The 21,893-nt window shown below is 40.7% G+C and overlaps 1 protein-coding gene across 4 annotated transcripts in view; it reads left to right on the forward strand.

The window, feature by feature from the left end:
- Window positions 1-21,893, forward strand: part of PREX1 (phosphatidylinositol-3,4,5-trisphosphate dependent Rac exchange factor 1) — a 144,680-nt gene that overhangs the window by 83,887 nt on the left and 38,900 nt on the right. For 3 of the 4 annotated variants that reach the window (XM_039563286.1, XM_039563288.1, XM_039563290.1), the window contains exons 7-13: window positions 1,726-1,859; window positions 5,311-5,426; window positions 6,392-6,541; window positions 10,491-10,638; window positions 14,684-14,784; window positions 18,131-18,234; window positions 18,929-18,978. In XM_039563286.1, the coding sequence (XP_039419220.1) occupies window positions 1,726-1,859; window positions 5,311-5,426; window positions 6,392-6,541; window positions 10,491-10,638; window positions 14,684-14,784; window positions 18,131-18,234; window positions 18,929-18,978 (803 nt within the window). The remainder of the gene's footprint in view (window positions 1-1,725; window positions 1,860-5,310; window positions 5,427-6,391; window positions 6,542-10,490; window positions 10,639-14,683; window positions 14,785-18,130; window positions 18,235-18,928; window positions 18,979-21,893) is intronic. The other variant, XM_039563289.1, reaches the window with a different exon arrangement.

Below are 21,893 nucleotides of genomic sequence, written 5' to 3' on the forward strand. Positions count from 1 at the left end.
AGAAATTCTTCCCTGTGAGGGCACAGGGTGCCCAGAGCAGCTGTGGCTGCCCCTGCATCCCTGGCAGTGTCCAAGGCCAGGTTGGACAGGGCTTGGAGCACCCTGGGATAGTGGAAGGTGTCTCTGCCCATGGCAGTGGGTGGCACTGGATGAGCTTAAAGATGCCTTCCAATCCAGGGTGTTCTGGGCTTCTGTGAAATAATAGCTGCTTCCTTGTTAAGTAAAAGCAAGACATGGACAGCACACCTGTCAAGGTTCACTTTAGCAAACAATGTAATCAAAGCTTTGTTCACACTGTTAGAGTAACTGCACTGCACGTAGAAAGGCTGATTTGAGTGATTTTCCCTGAACAGGTTGATGGCAGCAGACTGCACCTTTCCCAAAAAGAAAAGGAAAAAAAAAAAAAGTCTCTCATGCAATGTCTAAAATCATTCAAACAGATCTTTGTGTGGTGACTTTCTAGAGGGAGCTGAATTTCATGTCTGTGTTTTGCAGAATTTTTCTTTTATTTGTGAATATTGGGTTAATGGACCTTTGAAAATTAAGCAGTCATGTAGATAATGAATGTCCTGCAATGCAAAAGTCAGTTCTCTTTTCCAGAAGGACTCAAGGCAGGGGGTTATATCATCTCACTGCCTTCTTGTCTGCATGCCAAGTGTGGAAGAAGTTGCTGTTACTCTAAGTTGTTTTTCCTCCCAACTTAAAGACAAAAGCAAAAACTAGTAACTGATCCAGAATTGGTGCTAAATGTTTCCAAGGCCTCAGGGTGTTTTTCTGAAAATGGACCTTTATTTGTTAGTTGCTCTTGTACCTTCAAACTAATTGTAGATCAAAGAATTTAAGGCTAGTGCCTAAGGTTTAGCCAGATTGTCTTGTTTGGTCAATAGAACAGTTGTGGAGCAGATTTTTGACTCTGTGTGTGTTCAGAATGTGGGAACACTTGCAGTTTGCCTGTCCTGATAGTTACCTGGAAAGTCTCAACTACTTTGATCCTAAAGGGCCTGGTTTAAAGAACTGTATGATTGCTTTTCCTCAGAATAATCTGAGTAACAGTTTGGGGAGTAAATGTTTGCGAGTGCTCTCCTGTGGTTTTCAGGTTCTGGCCAAGCTTCTAGGCTGGAGTGCTTGTAGCACCCAGCTTGGGTACCTCTGGCTGCGCCATGTGCAGGGCTCAGCCACTGCTGTCTGTGGCTCTGTGTCCCACTTGCTTGTGTTTGTTAGAACTCCAGAAAAGAGCACCTGTGTATACTCCTAACAAAAGAGTTGGAGAGGTGCATCACCAGTGAGAGGATTTTTCAGAGAGATGCTTGATAGTAATGAATGTCAGTATCAGAGCTACAGTGGTAGGGAAAAACACTATTCTTCTAGAAAGCATTCCTTAAGCCATCATTTGTGGTATTTGCCATCATAGCTCAAGGTACGAAGGGAAGACTCGTGGTCTTGAGAGACTCACAGTACAGTTACTTTGAGAGTGAAAGATCTCTTCAGGAAAAGAATCCCTGTGAGTTTATTAGGGAAGATTTATTGTAGTGTATGAAGACTGAAAAAAAAAATTTGTAAGACAAAACATGATGTGTTTAGCCATGTTTAGAAATGGAGACTTTCCTCCTTATGAGTGCATCAGTTATTTCACAGTTAAATGGCAGATAAAATAAGAGCATTTTAGTAAAAGACCTTCATTGTGCACTCTTAAAGGAAAGTTAATCTCTCGTTTTTATGTTTCAGGGGTCAAATCTGACAGATATTTGCACACAGCTCTTGCTGCAAGGGACTTTGTTAAAAATCTCAGCAGGAAACATCCAGGAGAGAATGTTCTTTCTATTTGATAATCTCCTGGTCTATTGCAAGAGGAAATCCAGGTGAGTCCCTCTGTATTTTCAGTTTTACCATTCAGAAGATTTGTAAGTGGAGGGTGTGATCAATTACCGATCACTCACTGTATTCTCTGTTGCTCTGTAGGGCTGAGTCACAGGTGGAACTTCCCTCTGTTCTTGACTATTTCTATTACTTAGGCAATAGGAGAGAGAAGTCATTGTGTGGTAGGATAAATATTCCAGGCAGTAACGGAGTGCACCTCTGAGAAGCGTGCAGTCCAAAGAGGAATTAAAACAGTGCAGCAAAAGCACAGGGTGCATTCTTACAGACAAAAAGCTTCCGAGGGCAGCTGCGACTCCAGGAATTATGTGAAGGTGCCAACTTACATTGTGAAGTTACGCTAAGCAGAAGAGGGTGATGTTAAAAATGATAAAAAGCCAAGATATGGGAAAGCGTAAGACTAAGCAAATGTTGAATAGATGTGGGGCCCAGGGGAGTGAGAAAGAGATGAAGATTTGGCAGTTGCTGTCAGCATTTGCAGCCCATGTGCTCTGTTTGTTGTCTTCCTTCCTTTCTTATCCTAGTAATTTTTTTTGCATCATCCCACCTAAGTAACCTTAAGTGTTATTAATACCTGCTGCTTGTAATTAAAATAGCACTGGCAGAGTGGAAGGCAACTTGTTTCTGCAGCAATTATACAGTATTTCAGCTCCTGAGCTTTTCACCTTCACACCTCCAGTCTCATTCTCATGTCCTGGTCTGTTCTGAATTTACAATGCATTCTCTACACTCCCTTCTCCTCTTCTTCCCTTTCCTGTAATGTAATCCCCCTGCTTCCAGTTATACTTCCTTGCTGGTGATGGCCAGATAGAACAGCCAACCCAAGTAGAAATTCTGTAAAACCAGTGCTCTCTCCAAAGAAAATTCTCATTTCTCAAAATTTGTTTTGGTGTTTTTTTTGGTTTTGGTTTTTTTTGGGGGGGTTGTTTTTTGTTTCTTGTGGGGGATTTTTTGTTTAGTTAGTTTGTTCTGGGGGGGTTTTTTTTGTTTGTTTTGGTTTGGGGTTTTCCGTTTGTTTTTTGGGGTTTTTTTCTCTCTCTTTTTTTTCCCCCAGGAAAACAATGGAAATTTTGGAACCATTAAGCTGTGAAAACTAATTTCAGTAATGTTCAGACTTTTTTTGTGTGTGTATGATGCTGAATCTGTACAACCTAAATACAAATTATTAGGTGACATCTACATTCAAAATTATTAGATGAGACATAAATGTTTAAATTTAAAAAAAAATTACACCATTAAATCTAAAAGATGTATAATGTTATCTACCTGAAGCATTCTGACTCTGAAATGACACAAGGGAGAGGAAGCACTTCACGTGGACACTTTACCAGATTCAAAGTCCAAAATTCTGTATGAAACAGAGTTCAGAAATTTGTGTGTTTTCTTACAGAAACTATTCCTTTAAAAAACCCCAGTTAATTTGATATTAATCTTTTAGTTCTTCAGAGCTCTTAGAAACTGTTTTTCTAGCCTGTTTGTAGTTGAGGTTAGCCTAACTCCAGTGGTGTCCAGGCAGTTTTCCTGGAACACTAAGGTTTAGAAAACAAAATGTTCTAGTGCCCTTTAAGTAGAACTTTTTGTACAGGAGACATTACCAAGCTGCTCTGTAGTTTGGCTTGATTTTGGAGGAGGCCGCTGTAACACTTGGATTTCTCAAGGGATTGGTATTGTTTACCTTTTCTGACAATATAACTTGAATTGATGGGATGTTGAGGATCTGATTTTCATTAAAAAGCATAATGTTTCATTAAGTCTGCTGGGAGTTGCCTAATGTAGAAGATATATTTTGGTCACTGAGCTACTTTAATTTTGGATATTTCTGCTGTCCCGCTGCTATTTATAATTAGTCCAGAATGGAAATCAATGTCTTTTCCTTTGTGTTGGTGTGTCCATTTGGCCAGCTGCTCTCACACAACTGACATGTTAGTTGCACACACCTTAAGAAAAACCCAAACCCCATTAAGAAACTGTCTATGTCTGTTCCTAATTTGAAATTAAATGACTTAGTTCTCATCTCATTGTGCTATGCTAACTTGTAGAAATCAGTGGAGTATTCCTTGATTCAAAAATGCAGTCAGAATTCAGGGCTCAGCCTTTGATAAGTAGTCAACAGTGCAGCATTCCAATCTGGACATCATATTTTGTCACAATAACATAAATTAAGGGTAGGATTGTTGAAACCAGTGTAAGGTGTGTTTAGAATCAGATCTGTGATTTTAGCTCTGTAATAGCTCCTTTTGCAGAAGCTTCGGGAAGTCTGGCAAACTGATGACATAGATTTTTAGGGCTGAGTACTGGTTTTTGGTTTTAGCAGGATCATAAGCTGCTATTTAAATTGAATCCTGATGTCAGGAACAGTATGTTTCATGTAGGGAAATAGGCTGAATGTTTAAAGGGTTTCCCTAGGGCTGCCAGGACAGCTTTTCTTTTGACTTGAGGAGCTGTCTTTAGGAAAGGATCCAATAGCTCCAAGACCTCAGCCCCTGACAATCCGACTGGATGTAAATAGGTGGTCATCACCAAATGTGTATTTGTCACTAAAGGTAGTTACAAAACAAAAAATGTTCAGAAAAAATTGGTGATTCTCATCTCACCTCAGTTTATCATAGATATTTCACTCTGACAAGAAATTTTTTCCCCAGATGATTTTTACTGCAATATTTTTTTAATCTTACGATTAAAACTGCCACAGCAGAACCTTCACTGACTGGAATTTGAACACCTGCCACCTCTTAATGACCATTTGACCAGTTGTGTTTTGGCTTGCATAGCAGGGTTGTTCTTGGATATTAGAGTACAACAGGTGTCACTTGGATAGTTTTAAACCTATTTTAGGCATAAAAATCAGAACATAGCTAGTAATGAAAAGTGCTTTCCTGAATCTTTTGTAAGAAACTTCAACAGAGACACTATAAAGCTTATGGATAAGGATGTAAACTTGGATGCAAAATTGCCACAGCAGAATTTTCCCATACAACAACGTGTAACACACATGGCAGGACATGTGACACTGGCTTCTTTATGTGGTTCATTTCATATTTGAAGCTTGGTGCATACCACAAATTGATCAAAGCTTTAGGCAAACAAAGGAGTCAAATGTAATGTTGTCAGGTGATACTGCAGTTGTCATCCCAAGGCTGCGTGCTGTTCCTGGACATGTATTTCAGTCAGTCATCAAGAATATAAATCTTGAAGCTGCCTGCATCTTTACATAATCTGGCAAAACAAGCTCATTACTGCTGTATTGACACTGGTACACACCTATCTTGGAAATCTGAATGAGTATTCCAATTATTTAACATTAGAGATGTGGTCAAATACCACCAGCTACTATATTGGAATCCTCCTTTAATAGTCATATCTCAGATTGATTTGTTCATATATAGGTTAGACCGTTTGCTTATGTGTTGCTAACAGTCTTCATCCTAATTGCAGAGTTACTGGGAAAAAAACATCTAAAAGGACAAAGTCAATCAATGGGTCCCTTTATATCTTCAGGGGCCGAATAAATACAGAAGTCATGGAAGTAGAGAATGTGGAAGATGGAACAGGTAAGTGACTAAATACTGTCTTTTAACTACACAGCAAGTTCAGATCTTGTGTTGGAAGGTGGTGCAAAAGTACTTGTTCTTTCACTATCTCCTTTAGTGAAATCTGAAGCAATCTATGGAACTTATAGTACCTTCATTATTGGCCCAACTTACGTGGTTGAAAGACTGGAAATGCTTTCAGGCACTAGTCCTTCCTTCTGGAATGACCTTATGAAGAGTATGTGTACCCAGAAGCTTGCCTATTTTTTCTCCTAATCCAAGTTAATTTAATAAAAGATACTTCTGTCTTCTTTCCATCCCTTTTTTTTTTTTTTACATCTTAAGCCATTACAGCTAAAATAACAGAATTTCTGGATCTTCTTCTCATTTAGAATGCTACTAAATACTAGTCTTAGTATCCAAATTAGTAGCATGGAATGTGGCCATGAGCAAAATATGGGAATGGCAGTTCTGTTATGATTCTTGTATCCTGACACAGAAGACTGGGTGGGTTTCTGATTTAATCCATAAAGGCCACACCAGCCCCTGCCCCTATTGTAATAAGTCAGGAATTAGTATTATGTCCTTTAAACAGTCGACACATAGAGTTCCCATGTCGTGTGGGCAGAAATCCTTACAGTGCAGGAAGATAGCATGTCCCCAGAAAATTCAGAACAACTAACCTGAACAAGCATCATAGACTTTTTCACTGATGTTCTTGTATTTAAAAGACTTTAGTTCTTCTTCTGAGGTGAAATCAGCAAGTGTCACTCTTAGGACTGAAGCATTTAGTCAGTTTGAATGGTCTATTGATACTTGTACTTCCAGAGTGGTAAGTACAGCAGGTTCCATGGGCAGTTGGTGAGGAACATCTCAGAAATCAAGGTCTTCAAAGAAGATGATTTTACTGAAAGCGTTCCACACTGGTTTGGTTAAAGGAGCAGGCTTTCTGCTTACTGTGTGCTTTGTGCTTTGGTCTTTTGCAGCAGATTACCACAGCAACGGCTACACGGTGACAAATGGCTGGAAGATTCACAACACAGCCAAAAACAAGTGGTTTGTCTGTATGGCCAAGACTGCTGAAGATAAACAGAAGTGGCTGGATGCTATAATCAAGGAAAGGGAGCAGAGAGAGAGTAAGTGGATGATGTATTTTGTACTGCACCAAATGAACAAATGTATATGCACGTACACATATTTGAGAGAAAGAGAAAAGGTTGCACTTTTTCCTCCATTAAACTGTCCTTATTAACAAAGAAAAGGGATTGAAAACAAATACTTTTCAATGTGTACCTTGGGATTTTTTTGACTTTTGTCAGTAAATTTGTCCAATATGTTTATTTACCAGAGCCAGTTTCTTTGATGCATTGAATTACTGTGAAAATATTACATTTAATCAATTAAAATTTTGGTTCTTTTATTTGTAAAGAAGATAAAATTGTATTGTATTTATCAGTAAAAGAAAAGAAGAAACTCCAGCTTGCAGCCTTTTTCCAGGTGCAATGGGACAAACTTCTCACAAACTTGGCCATCATGGTCTTGAAATAAACAGTACTGTTCCTGGAGAAGAACTCAGAAATCCTATTCCTGGAGGTGTTCAAGGCCAGGGCTGGATGGAGCTCTGAGCAGCCAGGTCTAGTGGAATGTTTCTCTGTCCCTGGGCAGGGGTTGGAATGATATGATTAAGATCCCTTCCAACCCAAACCATTCTGTGATTCCATGATTCTGTGAAATACTACACTTACACTTGGAACGGTGACAAGTGTATGCAGATGCCTATTACTTTTATCTCTTCTTGTGGAATGAAACACAAACTAAGCTTATCTTGAAACAGTGATCATACAACAGAAGCAAGCTCACAAAGCCATGAATGAGGGTGTGTGATAAAAGTTCTGGTTTCCTTTAAAAGTTGGAACTCTCTTTCACAAGTGAACCTGCTTCCCTGTTTCCCCCATGGGAACAATAATAGCTCATTGCCAGAGAAAATTATGCTTTTTAAAAAAACATTCTGTGCTTGACCTTTAGAAATGGTTCCCCTCTCTGCACATGCAACTCCATTAACGATGTAATTCTTCATTTTATGCTGAATACTTTTCATCTAATTGCTAAACTCAATGCATGTTTCAGGGTTGTTACTATAGAGTATAAAACATTTTTAACATACTTTGATGCATATAAATTCCAATACACCTTTAGATAATAGCAAGGATACTCCCTTTAAAGTGTACACTGGGCATGGTGTAATTTGAAAGAACTACCTGAAGACAGCAGGGAGAATCAGTTTTGTTTTATCCTCATTGGTCTACTGAAAGGATCCTGATCTTCCACCGGAGGTATTTTTTTAAAAAAAGACACTGCTTGGCTGTTAGTTTTACCCTCAGATTGCTAAATCCTCCCTCTAAAAGATCCAGTGCATCCATCTCTATTTCATTAGTGAGTTTGTGCTTTGGGAGGTCACTAGTGTCCTGTGGGATTTCCCATGCATCAAGTAAAATGTGTAAGTGCAGAGATGGTTCAATAAGAAGTAAAAAGAGACCCTATGTAAACACTGACCTTTCTGGAGAACATGGGGAGGTGACAGAAATCAATCCTAGGAAGGGAAAAGAACTGTTCATTAATAGAAGGTTTCCCAAGGTTTTCCATTCAGCGTTGGCTTGTAAGAGTGGTTTTTCTGATGCTTTTTGTCATATAGTTTTATGACGTTGCAGCTGATGACAGGCACTTGGGATAAGCATAGTTATTCTGGCAGAGATTCCAGGCCGTATTGGAAAATATTCTTTGGATCAGAGTACTTGCAAAGCCATATAGATACCAGTGGGTGAGATTCCCAGTTCCACAGGGTGAGCTGAGTAGAATGTGCATTCCAGTCTGCCATTTCCTCTGGAGCCTGGCAAGCTCAGTGATGTGAGAGCTGCAGGGCACACGTGTAGGATTTATTACCCAGGCTGGGTTCAGTCCTGAGCTCTCGCTGTGAATTGGCCTCAGCTGCATGTGCAGCATTTGCACTGAATTGGACCCCAGTGCTGGGGAAGAAGAGGATGGAGGAATAATGACAGTGAGGCAGGGGTTTGCAGAACCAAAACCTTTAGCCAGACTCATGGAGGAAATACTGTATTTGAAAGACAAAAATGTTGTGCAAGTCAGATTTCTGGAATGTGCATTTCAAGCTTCTAAAACAAATGCATTGTTTTCCAAAAGCTAGGAAATAGCTGTGAGGAGTCAGAAGGTTATTGATTCACGCACTATCTTACCATAAAGCATTTACATCCAGTTAGGATGAACTTCTCTTGCCAAAAAATGCATAGTTCTCTGTTTCTCTAGCCTTACACCGATCACTTAAATTCTGCCTAATGTCGATCTCTGCTAAAATTAGGCACGGAAGTACAGGGCCACTTCAGGCTGCCTGTTCTCAACTTAGTCTTGGAGTTGTCTAAAATCGGTATCCCTTTTGGACTCCAGAGTTGCCCAGATTTGCAAGTTCTAGAGTAATATATCCAGAAAACTGTGTGTTCAGGCTAGAAGAGATAAAACATCTACAGTAGCAAAACAGCTTTTGCCAGGTGCTGTCTCCCTAAAGCAATTTGCAAATCTAAAGACAAGAAGGCCAGAAAATGCCAGTTATAAGGATAGTTATAACATAGACACCTGCTGTTTTCAGAGATCATCCTCCTGCCTGTAGCAATTTTCAAGTTAGCATGAACTGTGTACTTGGGAACTTGTACAAAGTGATCTTGAAATGTTCTTTATATTCAATTATCTCTCATTCTTTAAGTCATGCAGTACTTCTTTCATTTACTGGATAATATGATTGTCAAACACTATTTTTAGCTTAAGGGTATTAGTAAATAGGCTAATTAATAAAGAATGAGAAAATAATGTGCCTGCCCAATTTTGATTTATTCACAAATGTGAAATTGATTTCAGCAGTTTTGTATTTTTGGCTTCAAGTAATAGAACATTCAGAAAGTGTCTTGCTCTTCCAAGCGTTTAAATGCCTTTAACAAGTTTTATGCTTGAAGTTATTTCAGGTTCACAAGTGAAATTGCCACAGGAAATCAGTTTCAGAAGGTTGAAAATCACAGAATCATAGAATGGTTTGGACTGGAACTGACCTTAAAGGCCATTTAAAGCTGTGGGCAGGGACACCTCCCATTAGACCAGGTTGCTCCAAGCCCCATCCAGCCTGGCCTTGGACACTTCCAGGGATCCAGGGGCAGCCACAGCTTCTCTGGGCACCCTGTGCCAGGGCCTCCCCACCCTCACAGGGAAGAATTCCCTCCCAATATCCCTGTGGCAGTGGGAAACCATTCCCTGTGTCCTGTCCCTCCAGCTCTTGTCCCCAGTCCCTCTCCAGCTCTCCTGGAGCCCCTTCAGGCCCTGGAAGGGGCTCTGAGCTCTCCCTGGAGCCTTTGCTTCTCCAGGTGAGCACCCCCAGCTCTCCCAGCCTGGCTCCAGAGCAGAGGGGCTCCAGCCCTGGGAGCAGCTCCATGGCCTCCTCTGGACTCTCTCCAGCAGCTCCACATCTTGCTGATGTTGGGGGCCTCAGACTGAACATAGCACTCTGGATGGGGTCCCACAAGAGCACAGCAGAGGGGCAGAATTCCCCCCTCCCCTGCTGCCCACGCTGGGGGTTCCGCCAGCCCACGGGGGGTTTCTGTGTGGCAGCGCATGTGGCTGGGTCATGTCCAGCTTTTCTTCACCTGCACCTCCAAGTCTCTCGCCAGGGCTGCTACCAGTCCATTCTCCCAGCCTGTATTCGTGCTTGGGATTGCCTTGGCCCATGTTCATCTTTCTTTTGGACTTCCTTCATGTTCTGTAAACCATTCTGCTTTGTGTGATATGATATAATCATAAGTTTAAAACGGCTTTATAAAATAGAGAAGAAAAGCTGCATCTCGGTGGTGCTAAACTTACCAATGACAGTTTTGTACTCAGATAAAAAAACTACCTAATTTCCCTCTTAAATGGAAAATAAGTCAGTTTTTGTGTTTCTACCATTTTCGCTGTTTGGCCTCAGCTTTTGATTTTGAGCAAACATTTTATTTGGTGTTAAAGATCTGAAGGAATTTCTGGTTTATATTCCAGGTTTGAAATTGGGAATGGAGAGGGATGCGTATGTCATGATTGCAGAGAAAGGAGAGAAGCTGTACCAAATGATGATGAGCAAGAAAGTGAACCTTATCAAAGATAGGAGAAGAAAATTAAGTACTGTTCCCAAGTGCTTTCTTGGCAAGTAAGTGACATTTGGATAGAAAAGGTCTTTCACGCCAATTAGCGGACTCTAGAATTTCTGGCGATAGCATTGTGACACAGATGTGCTTTGATGCAGCTTAATTAAAAAGACCATAAGCCCCATTACAGTAGTGATTTATTAAAAATAATAATTGATTTTTGTTTCATACCATACACAGGCTGATTAGTGTGACAGCTCACTCTGTTTTACAGTAAGTCATAACAGCTGCTTCAGATCAGCAAAAGGAGTAAGAAAACTACCTTAACTCCTGCAAGCTCGGGGCTGTTGGTGGCCTAGCCTGTACTCTCTTTTGCATACAAGCAAATGCTTTCCAGGTGATACTTAAATCCAGCAGAACTGTCCAAACCTCAGGATTGTATTTAGAAGTTTCCCGTTTGTCAGTGTAACAGGCACAAATGATATTTTGCGTGTCATGTGGCCTGATATATTTGTTAGAAGTATAGGACTTTATTGGCTGGAAAAAACCTCTTTGATTCAGGCTAGGTATTACAAAATAATTAAAAAGTAATTCTGAAGGATGACGTGTGAAGCAGCAGAAGAAACTCCGTGGGCGTCTCGGGTCGGTGATTGGCAATGGCAGCAGTGGGGTTGTCCTGTGTGGCACACAGGCACACTCAGTAGCTGACCTAAGAAGACTTTTCTGCCTCAGCTGTTTATGATTGAAATGATCAGCTGTGGGAAGAAAAAGAGTTCTGAGGCAGATATGCATTCATTTCCCTTCCCTCTCCGGTCTCTGTCACAGTAGTTTGCAGGCAGCATTGCCATTGCACAGGGGTGGGAATGTCTTTCTGCCTGACAGAAGGCAGGCTGGTAGCATAGGTTAGTGATACTTCAGGTAGAAAAAAAATTTCTTGATATTGGAGAAGTAGTTGCTTTTTTCTTCTTCACACACATCCCCCACCCCCGCAGTTGATCTTGTTGGATTAAAACTGAAACCTTCCAGATCTGATAATGGCATTTCCTATTTTTCCATGCAGCAAGCACAAGGTCAGAAACTTAGGTTCTTCCAGTGCTGTTATGTATGAGTCTGTTGTGGGTTCCCTGATATTATGCTTAGTTTCAATTCTTATCCAGGATTTCCTGCTACTTCTATTTTCTTACAGTCTGTCCTGCTTAATGCCCTCAGTTTGCTTGACAGCCACCTGACACTCCAGTAGTGAGGACTTGACCTAACTTCGCTAATGGCTAACTGAGCCCAGACTGAGACACCTACAGGTATCCTGCTCTCTGACAAAAGGGTGATTTCTCCTAATGTTTTGGCCGTTCCCACAGCAAATAGCTCTGCTGATATCTTTTCCGCATTCACTTGTTGGTATAGTCCTGGGAAACTCAGTTGAGTGCAACTCAGTCAGTACATTCCAGTCATGACTGGCAGATTTTGTATCAGTCCCAGGGCTTTCCCTGAACAATGCATATTGCCTGTGACCTGTTTATCTTTGCAGATACTCCTGCCTAAGGGAGTCACTGATAACTGTGCTGAGATGTATTTAGTGGTTTTCTGTTACACACAGCTGAGAGCAACACCAAGGCCACAAAAATAATTTTTCTCTTGGCCTTTGAATATCAGATAGCATCTCATAATTCAAAAGATAAAATGTAGTTTTTTGGGGAAAATAGCATGATCTAATTTGCAGAGATATCACATGCATTTATATATAAGGCTGTTTATTGAACTTAACTTCAGCAGCTGACTGGCTGGAGTGCAAATCTATTTTCCTGATCACTTTGTGGCATTTAGGCAAGTAAGTGGTGATACAGTTGTAAGGATGTGTGTTGGTGTCACTATGTGTAAATGATACACTGCTCTTTTCAGCACTGCAAAACCTTGAGTGTGTAGTAGAGAGGATCTGGTAACCTCAGGAGATTTCAACCATATCTGATCAGATTGTACATTCCTGGATGGGTTGGATTTTCCTGTGTATTTCTTGTGTAGAAATGCAGTTGTTCCAAGTCCCTTAATTTCCAAGGTATAGCTGGGAGATGGTGTCCTGACCTGGATGTCAGATGAGAACTGAGCATAGCAGCATTGGGAAGTGAGGATACTCTCAGTTACCCTGGAGGACTGCTTCCAACGAGATGAGGAAACAAATCAAGCCTTGCCATCCACTCTTTGAGCTCACAACTTTTTAGAAACAGTCTAGCATATTTCTTAAGAGCCTCTTGGAATATTTTTGGATCATGTGCTTTTCAGGGCTTATAAAGCCTTCAGATCAAATGATTACTGATTTTGCTTCTGAATCAAATGTCATAGAAATCTTAAACCAACTGTTAAGAAAACCATCCCATGATGGGGAAGCTTCAGGGCTGTGAGGGTAGCATTCAGTTATTTCCTTTTTCAGCTCACTGTATCAACCTTACATTTACAATCCACATAAACTCCAGAGACAGTTCCAAATAAAAGAAGCAGGAAAGGTAACAGGGCTGCTTCCACTGAAGTTTTGGGCAACCACTTAAGCACTGTGAAGTGCCATAGACTCATTGCTCTTGATGGAGAACTCCAGAGCAACAGGGCATCTTCCTGGGGTACTTCCTGTGGGTGCAGTCACTGGCAGCAGGTCCCTGATGGGGCCCTGCATAGTGTGCCTGCCTTGTGCCCTCAGTAGTGAGGGTGGAGGATCATTCTTACTTCACCTCCCTCTGCAGTTTATATTCTGTTTCAGCTTTTAAATACTTTTCAGAAACAGTTCAGAATCACTGGGAAATTAAGAATGAACTTTCTTTAGGAAATAGCCTGACTCATCACTACTCTGGCTTTAGCACCTTCATGAAACTCTGCTTGTTTCCATGGGATTCTCCTGGCATAGTTGAATAGATTCTGCTGATTTTTCTACACTATGACAGCTACAGAGTACCCCCTCAGCAAACCAAAGTTTTCAGCCCTGAAGTTGTTTTGTTATTCTAAAGGCAAAATGCCTTTAATTCCTACAAATAATTCCTACATCTTAGATCAGTCAGTGCTGATAAATACGAAGAGACTAATCAGTTAGAGCCCACAAGTGGAGACATGGATACTGGCTTTGTTAAGCAGCAACCTTCTGCACATTGGCAAGCACCCAAGTGTTTTATTGAACACACATTTCCCATAAGTTGCTCTACTTCCATATATTTCTTTTGTTCTTCTCCATGACTGTAACACATTTCTAGTATAATTGCTAATTAACCTGGCAAACAGCTCAGTCCCCTGGGGCTCTGACTGAGCTGGATTCATCAGGCTTGCTATGGCCGCTTTCTATACTTACTGTTTCTAATGAGTAGCATGCTATGTATCTATCCATTTTTTGGCTTTTATTCTGCTCATATGTTCAGCTCTGTCCCTCAACAGAGAGGTTTTATTTTGTGCTGCGTGAGCAGACAGACTTAGCATCTTTTGTGTATAAATTAGAAGCATGATGTATGTATCTGCCAGGCACCACATCCAGAAAATGACCTTAAATTAACCTGTTGGTGGGACTTGTGCTGTCTGTTACTGCTCTGTGCTTGAATTCAGTAGGTTGAGTCTTCTGTCCTAAATCCTACTGTGTTTCCATTAAAGCCAATCCAATTACACCATGGGGCTAAGGACAGAAATCAGTGAAGAAAGATGAGCATGTGTAATTAAGTCAAATCACGAACACAACTTGGGTAGGTAACTTGGGAAGAGGTAGCTGGGAAGGAAGGATACCCTGCTGTTGAACTTGATTTAAGGTCATCAGTTAACCTTGCTTGCTAATCTTTTCCCCTATGGACATCTGGATTGTTCCATAAGATAAGGATTTGCACCATCCTTATAGATGCAGCCAGGTCTTCTTTCCTTTTGTGTGCACATTGTCTATGAGCTAAGGGGAATGATGGGAAGAGCCTGGATCTTCTGCAGAGCATTTCCTCCTGGAATGTAGGAAATCAAGCCACTGGGTAGAGGTACCATTGCTTACAACAGTTTTCACACTTGCTTCAAGAGAGTCTCCTGTGGCTGGCTGATGACTCGTAGAGGCAAGTGCCTGCTGCCACTCAGAGCTAATTGTGTGTGTTCTGCTCTCCTTTGCAGCGAGTTTGTATCCTGGCTCACTGAGATTGGAGAGATAAGCAGACCAGAGGAAGGGGTCAACCTGGGACAGGCACTATTGGAAAATGGAATCATTCATCATGGTGAGTGTGCCATGCCATAAAAAGATACCAGATTTCTGCAGTGCCCTAGAAATGAGAGTGGAAGACTTACTGCAGCTGTTCACATGATGTTCAAATATTTTCTGCTGCCATACCCATCAAATCCTCAAAATGTTTAGTGATTTTTGGGATCAATGAGTGGGCAGTTTTATGCCATGAAAACAGGACTTGTTTGGTATCCAGAAAGTGTTTATGTCTGCAGTTGCTTCATTTCTTTGCAATGTCTTAGCTGGGGACTATATCAGGTGTATATTCCTTTGTACTATGTGTATTTGAAAATGTGTTGCAGTCCATAAATACAGCTTTGCACATGAGCCATCAGCAATCCAGAGGAGAGAGGAGCAGTGCTCTTTTAGACTGGGGCGCAGGTGATGGGCCATTCAAATGGCTCTGCTTGTCGCAAAGGAAAGAGATTATGGAGGGTTTGTTGTGTTCCCAGCTCATTTGGCAAGAATGTCTCTCTTCAAAATAGTGAGGGACCATCTTTCTTCATCTCACCCAGCTGATGACCTTGAAGTGTTGTGATGAAGGCTGTTCTAGAAGCGTAGGACAGCGCATACAAAAGTGCTGCATGACTGAAGTGTACTTGTTTGAAACTTTTCTGTGCTACCTGCATTTCTACTAAAAGGTCTTTTTCCAGATTACATTGTTTAAATTCAGATTTCTCCTGCTGTTTCCTACTGTTTCCATATTGCGTTATGCAGACAGAGCAACACAGTCCTACTCTAAACAGCAAATATCCCAATTTCAGCATTCAGGTGAGTTTAGCTGTAAAATGCACATCAAAGGAATACTGTAGATGCATCTTAAGTCACCACTGGTCTACATTTTCGTACAGTCTCTTTGAAATCAGTCGAAATAAGGGAGCCATTTAATTAGGCTAGTCCTGCTTTAATCTCTTGGTTACTCAGCACCACAAACTTGTCTTTCAGGTGACAGTAACACTGTAAAGAAATGATGTATGTTAGCTTATTTTAATTAGTACATGGAGAAATCTATTATAAGCAGTCCCATAGTCCTTCATGCCCATAAACTTCCATCCCCACATGCCAAGATGTACTTTCAGGCACATTTAGACTTTGAAGAGTTTTGAACATGAGCTCAAAAGCACCAAACACTTTCGAGTACTTGGTTTTGGAGAACCGAAGCACTCTGGCTCCAGTGTGGAGGGATCCCTCTTTAAATGAGGAATGCTCTTCAGCACTCACTCACTGGCCTACATTCTGAATGTGCACACATGCACTGCTGGTACAGAAAGCTCTCCTGACACTTGTTATTTCATAGTGATGGTTTACTTTGCCATAAGTTCATACTTTGACACTTCCATCAGTATTCTTTTTTCTCTTAACGCAAATTTACACTTCAAAAGTTGTGCTGTTACATCTGCTGCTCTCCTTATTTGAATGCCCTTTGTAAGATGCATCTGGTTTGGTTTTAGTGTGACCTTAGAGTTCCTGATGTTCATGTCTTCAGTGAAAGTTACTGTTAAACACTGGAAGGTATTTGTAATGCTACATTTACTTGGGAAATACCTCTTGAGATTTTGATTAGGCATGAAAATATCATATTATGTGTCTCATAATGTAGCAAGAATGTATAAGCACCATAACAAGGCCCTTAACCCCATTCTACATTAGGCAGTTATCTTTTATGTTTCGTTTTCACTTGGCATAACGTCATTGATCTGTCAGCCTGCCTGAGAAGCAGAGCCATAGAAGATTGCTAAATGCTGAGCACTGTGTGTTTTATGCCGCAATTTCCTCCTTGTCTTCTTTAGTTCTGGGTATTTTATCTGGGACTGCTGATGGGGTAGTTCTGGTACCTGTCACCAGGCACAGAAGTGATCAGAACCTGATCTGTGTGCCAGCCACAGAAGACACTTTCTGCTAACTCGATTCTCAATTGGATTTAGAAATACAGAATCAATTTGATTTAGAAATTCATAAATCCAGAGCCTGCAGACACTTGAAGTCAATAGCTTGCACAGTTTAGAGATTCAACTGTAGACAAAAGGGGACACATTGAATCCTGCAAATTTTTTTTGATCCTGTGAAACTAAAGGAAAATAGAATCAAAAAGGAGGAATCTTAATTATAGACCAGGATGTCCTATGTAATGAGGGAAGCTCTTAAGAATTTCTGGTCTCTGCCCTCTGAACAATTATCCCACCCACTGGGCAGACTAAATCTCAGACTGTGTCCTGGTACTTTGGAGTCTGCTAATCCTGGGGATTGTCTTCAGTCATCCAGAGGAGCCAGTTTTCTCAGGTTAATCAGACTTAGGTTAAGATGCATCTTAAATAGTGTAAATCCATATTTTCTCTCAGTTCATCAAATGCTGCATCCAAATTATTCAGGAGTGCTCCGGCACTGAGATCCAGTCATGGTTTTGGGATGTTGCAAAGGCAGGGAAGATTGCAGTGACTAAGCTACCCTACCTTACCTGTTCTTCTCCAGATTTCCACCTTCTTCCCTGTATTGTTGGAACTGGCTTCCATTAAATTAAGGTGGGAACAATGGCATTTCTCTACTACATACTGTAAAATCTGAAAGATACTCTATTACTTAGTTTTAATTTCCTCAGTTCTTGGCACTTTTATACTTTAGATTGCCACTTATTTACTACTCAGTGAAACAAATAACTTCGACTAGTTACTAAATTGCCATCTTCAGGCTGAGATTCCACTGCCACCTTCTGTGGAAATAGTTTGCCTTGTTTGCTTTAGAATAAAGACAGGATAAGCCTACGTGTAATTGGATATAGACTTCAACCATCTTCCAGTGTGGTGCATTAGATAAATCTGAAACTGGGTATGCTTTTTAACTCTTTTCTGATTTTGGCCAATGCTTCTTTTGAAATGGCTCCTGATCACGCTGAAACATCTTTTGTGTCCTTGCCTTTAAAGCCCATCAGTATATATATTACTCAGTAAGATTTTAACTGCCCCACTGTGGAATGGCTTTTCTGGGTGAAAAAAAGTAGTCTAATTTTTAGAAGGAACTCATTGGTAACTCTAAGAACCATGATAGAAGAATACCTCTGACAGCTGTAGTTCCTGCCACCAGCATGCTTCTGCTTTTGGAGTTGCAGAGTTTTGGGCAACTACAAAAATGGCTGTAAGTGCTGTGATAACTATTGTAGGAATTTGTTGTTCAAAACTCATTGAGAAAGGTCAGATGTTCCCAATTCCCTTCACTAGGACTGTTTCCAAAGCCTTACATAAACTGAATCTGATGTAAAATTTGAAAAATTCAATTTTTACCAACTGGCTTATAAAGAATATGGTGGGGACAAAAGACTAATTTTAATTATCATGCTGATGTTTTAGTTTCAGATAAGCACCAGTTTAAGAATGAACAGGTGATGTACAGATTTCGCTATGATGATGGAACATACAAGCCAAGAAGTGAATTGGAAGACATTGTGTCCAAGGTTTGTATTATCATTCTTAGTTGGAACTTTGTGATTTGCATCAAGAAGTTTGCTCTCCCTCTGAATGTCATTGACCTGTTGTATAGGAAATTGCCAGTGCTGTTGATCTGTGTTGTATTAAGCTGTCCATCCTAATGCCATAGGAGATACTCACTTTAGGGAGAGGAAGCAGAATTTAGCAACGAATAACAGTACAGTTGTGACTCCACCCAAGACTGCTGATTGCAATCCTAATAGCGTAACAAAAGGTCTTAAAACAGTAGGTGATAACATGTCTGCTGCAAATCTGGGCATGATGGTTCAGGGGGATAGAAGAAATCAGTATTTAACCGTTCCTAATAATTGTCTGTCAAATGAGTTCTGTTGATCCCATATTTGTCCACATACCTTTTAATAAATTTGATTTTTTCTTATGGACGTTGGTTAATGGGATAATCATGAGGAAGGATTAATGGAGAAAGTGTTGGAATGGAGGTGACTAGAGATAAAAACAGATTTTTGGCTGTTGGAAGCCAGGAAAGAAGAAAGAATGTTTGACAGAGAGGATAAGGGAACTGTTTTGAGTATCAATATTAATCAATAGGTAATTCCAGCTGAGTAGAGACATCAGTGTCCAGGTTTTGCTAGCATTAGCTAGTCAGTGTTTCTTTGAAAAGGAAAAAGCTGCTAACACTGTGCATCTTGCCTTCTTCAGGGGGTGAGGCTGTACTGCCGACTGCACTGCCTGTATACTCCAGTGGTAAAGTAAGTTCCCCTTCATGGTCCCCTTCTATTTATTATCTGGCTTTGTTAGAAGGATGACATTACTATTTAAATCTTTCTTGTTTCCTATTACAAACAGTAATTTTCTGAATTTTCTTGGCTCTTTTACTGCCCTTGCATCTTCACAGCTTAGCTGTGTAGTAGCACTGCTGCTGCTGGAGGATGTTGGAACTGGGGATTCAGGCAGAGTGAGCAGCTGGGTATGGTTAGTGACTGATTCAAGGCAGATCGTGTGGTGTGATTGTAGCTGCTGTATTATTTGTGTTTTAGAAAATGTCAACAGATGCTGAAGTGATGTAAACAGATTCCAATGTGGCGCTAGGATTCTGTCATTCAGAGCACCCTAAACAAAAGCCAGTCTGAAGCAGAATAAAAGCTGAAGCTGTAATTTGAAGAAACCCTGAAAGTTTTGTGTGGAATCTTACAAACTTGGTTCTGCATAAATAACTGCTGAAGAATTGAGATAGTCTGCAAGTGCTAGGTAACTCTCTTCCCAGATCCCAGGAGATGATTTTCAGGTTTTGTTACCTTACTGACATCAGATGAACATTTCTGGCCCATAATGGAAACCACCCTGACCCGTGTAGGTGTTCTGTTCAGGTATTTATGGTGGAAAATCAGACATTTTCACTTAGGAGAACTTAATTTTTTAAAAAATAAAAAACTGATGAGGAAGGAAAAATCTCTACTGAAGATGGCTGGACTCCCAAATTCAACAAAACTGAGCTCTTGTCCATGAGTTGTAAAATAGAATTTTCACTGAGAGATGCCACTGTTGTGCTAAAAGGAGCTGCAATGATAGTTAGAGTTCATCAGTCATGAATTTGCATAATGAGAGCTCTGGGGTGTTTTCCCAGAATAACTGTTCTACAGTGGCACAGATTTCACCTAGCCCAAAAGGTACAGAGAGAGCAGGAAAGCACAGTGCTGCCAGTGGTAGACAAAATGGTTCTGTAGATGCATGTGTGTATTTGCACATACACATTTCACCCCTGAAGATAGCAATTCACATGCAGAGTAGAAATGATGGTAAGTGGAGTTCAAAAAATGTCCCTGACCTCAGGGTACCCACAAACTGAAGTGGATCTACTCTAATGCTTTAGGGAATCAACACGGACAAAATAACTCCCACAGGCCCATCCTGTGGTGTTGTAGTGTTTTGTCAATGTGCTATTTTTATAATAGCTTCCCAGCTGGAGAATCTTCTCATATCAGGATTAATCTTTGCTAGTGACGTCATGAATCCAAACTGTGTATAATCAATGAAAAGTATCAGACTCTCAGAAGTTTCAGGATCCTTCTGAATGGACTTAATTATCAGTATGTTTAGGCTCTTCTTCCTGCTATTCTCTTTCTTACTCATTCTTAATTTTATAGCCACGTTAGAAAAGTTAATCTCTCAGGCTGTCATTGTTTTATGTCTTCTTGCCATGACTTTTTGCCTCTGACAAGCCTAACGTTAGCCCAAGGGAGCTAGCTTTTCCCAAGTTAGTTGTGCAAAGCCCATTGCTTTGTGGATCACTGCTTTATCTGACATCTTAGGACTGCTGATCCCTTCACTCATGCTGGCTTTTCTGGTGCCACCTTGCTTCTAGAAAATTGGCAAAGCTGGTTGGAGTAGCAGGTACATGTGCCACAGGGATCTGGAGGAATCATAAGTTCAAAATTATTTTGTTGACAACCTTGAGATACAATTTTACTTATTTTTTTTCCCTGGAAACCTTGGCGTTTCCATGTAGTCTTTGCCTTTATATTTTTCATCAAGTAAAATCTGACACCCTTATACTTTGAGGGCAGGATGATATATGCCACTGGAAACAAATCATGCTACTTTGGGGGTTGAAGTATAAAAAGTAAAACATTTTGAAAATTCTGAGTATGTCTCTGATGTACTTCTGGGAAGCTGTGAGGTGGGAGAACTTGTTTCCACTTCTGTGTGTGATGGACAATATGTCAGCGCATCACTGGGCTGGGCCCTGTGAAGAATATTCTATTCCTCTAGTTTCTGTGAGGCAGCAAGGTTCTGCCAAAATTTCAATGGTTCCCACCTCTATATTTGACTATTCACCTGAGGTTCATGGTTCTGGATAATGTTCTATGATTCATGTTCTGCTCCTGTTCAGGGTAGATTGAAATGGGAAGAAAAGAGAGTGAACTAATATTGATCCTGACCAGCACTGACCTGCAAGCAGGGGAAGACTGGGTCTTGGACCAAAACTGATGGCAGCTTATTCAAAACTGTCAGCATCTGTAGGAAAGTTTTGGGAGTTGCTTCTCATCTGGAACCCCCTACACATTAGCGCTCAATATTTTAATGTTTTCCTTTATTGTGCTGACATTTCAAAGGCACATTTTCCCAAGATAAGAGTGTGAGAGGGAAAAACTGCCCAGAAAACTCCTACAGCTTTGTGCTGGGTTTAGCACATTACTGGAAGACAAGTTGAAAACTGTGTGTAAGCACTATGAGGAAAGCTTTTGTTCTGAGGACACATATTTCTGGAAATGCTGTCATGTTTTGTTGGGTTTTCTTCCAAGCTCTGAAAGTCCCACTTCTCTTTCTAATTTCTCACACCCTGCATTCTGCAAACACACAGACATTTCTGCTGCATTTATTTACAACAGCCAGTCACAACATATCTGTATCTGTAGATGATTAGTAAGAGGAACGGGGTTGGGTAGGATGGGTTTTAGATGGTGTTTGACTATTAGATTTTTAGGGAAAAGGCAGTATCAGACAGTGTGGTGCTAATGAAAGAGGCTGATTTGACAGAACTGAAGAATAAAGTCTTGTCTTGACCTGCCTCATGGCTACATCCGGACTGTGAAACAGTCCCAGTGGCTGTGCTTCCTTCCACAGTCATGCCAGTGGAGCTCAAGCTTCAAATACAAGGACCACC

The sequence above is a fragment of the Corvus cornix genome, chromosome 20, assembly GCF_000738735.6.
Source record: "Corvus cornix cornix isolate S_Up_H32 chromosome 20, ASM73873v5, whole genome shotgun sequence".
Classification (NCBI taxonomy): domain Eukaryota; kingdom Metazoa; phylum Chordata; class Aves; order Passeriformes; family Corvidae; genus Corvus; species Corvus cornix.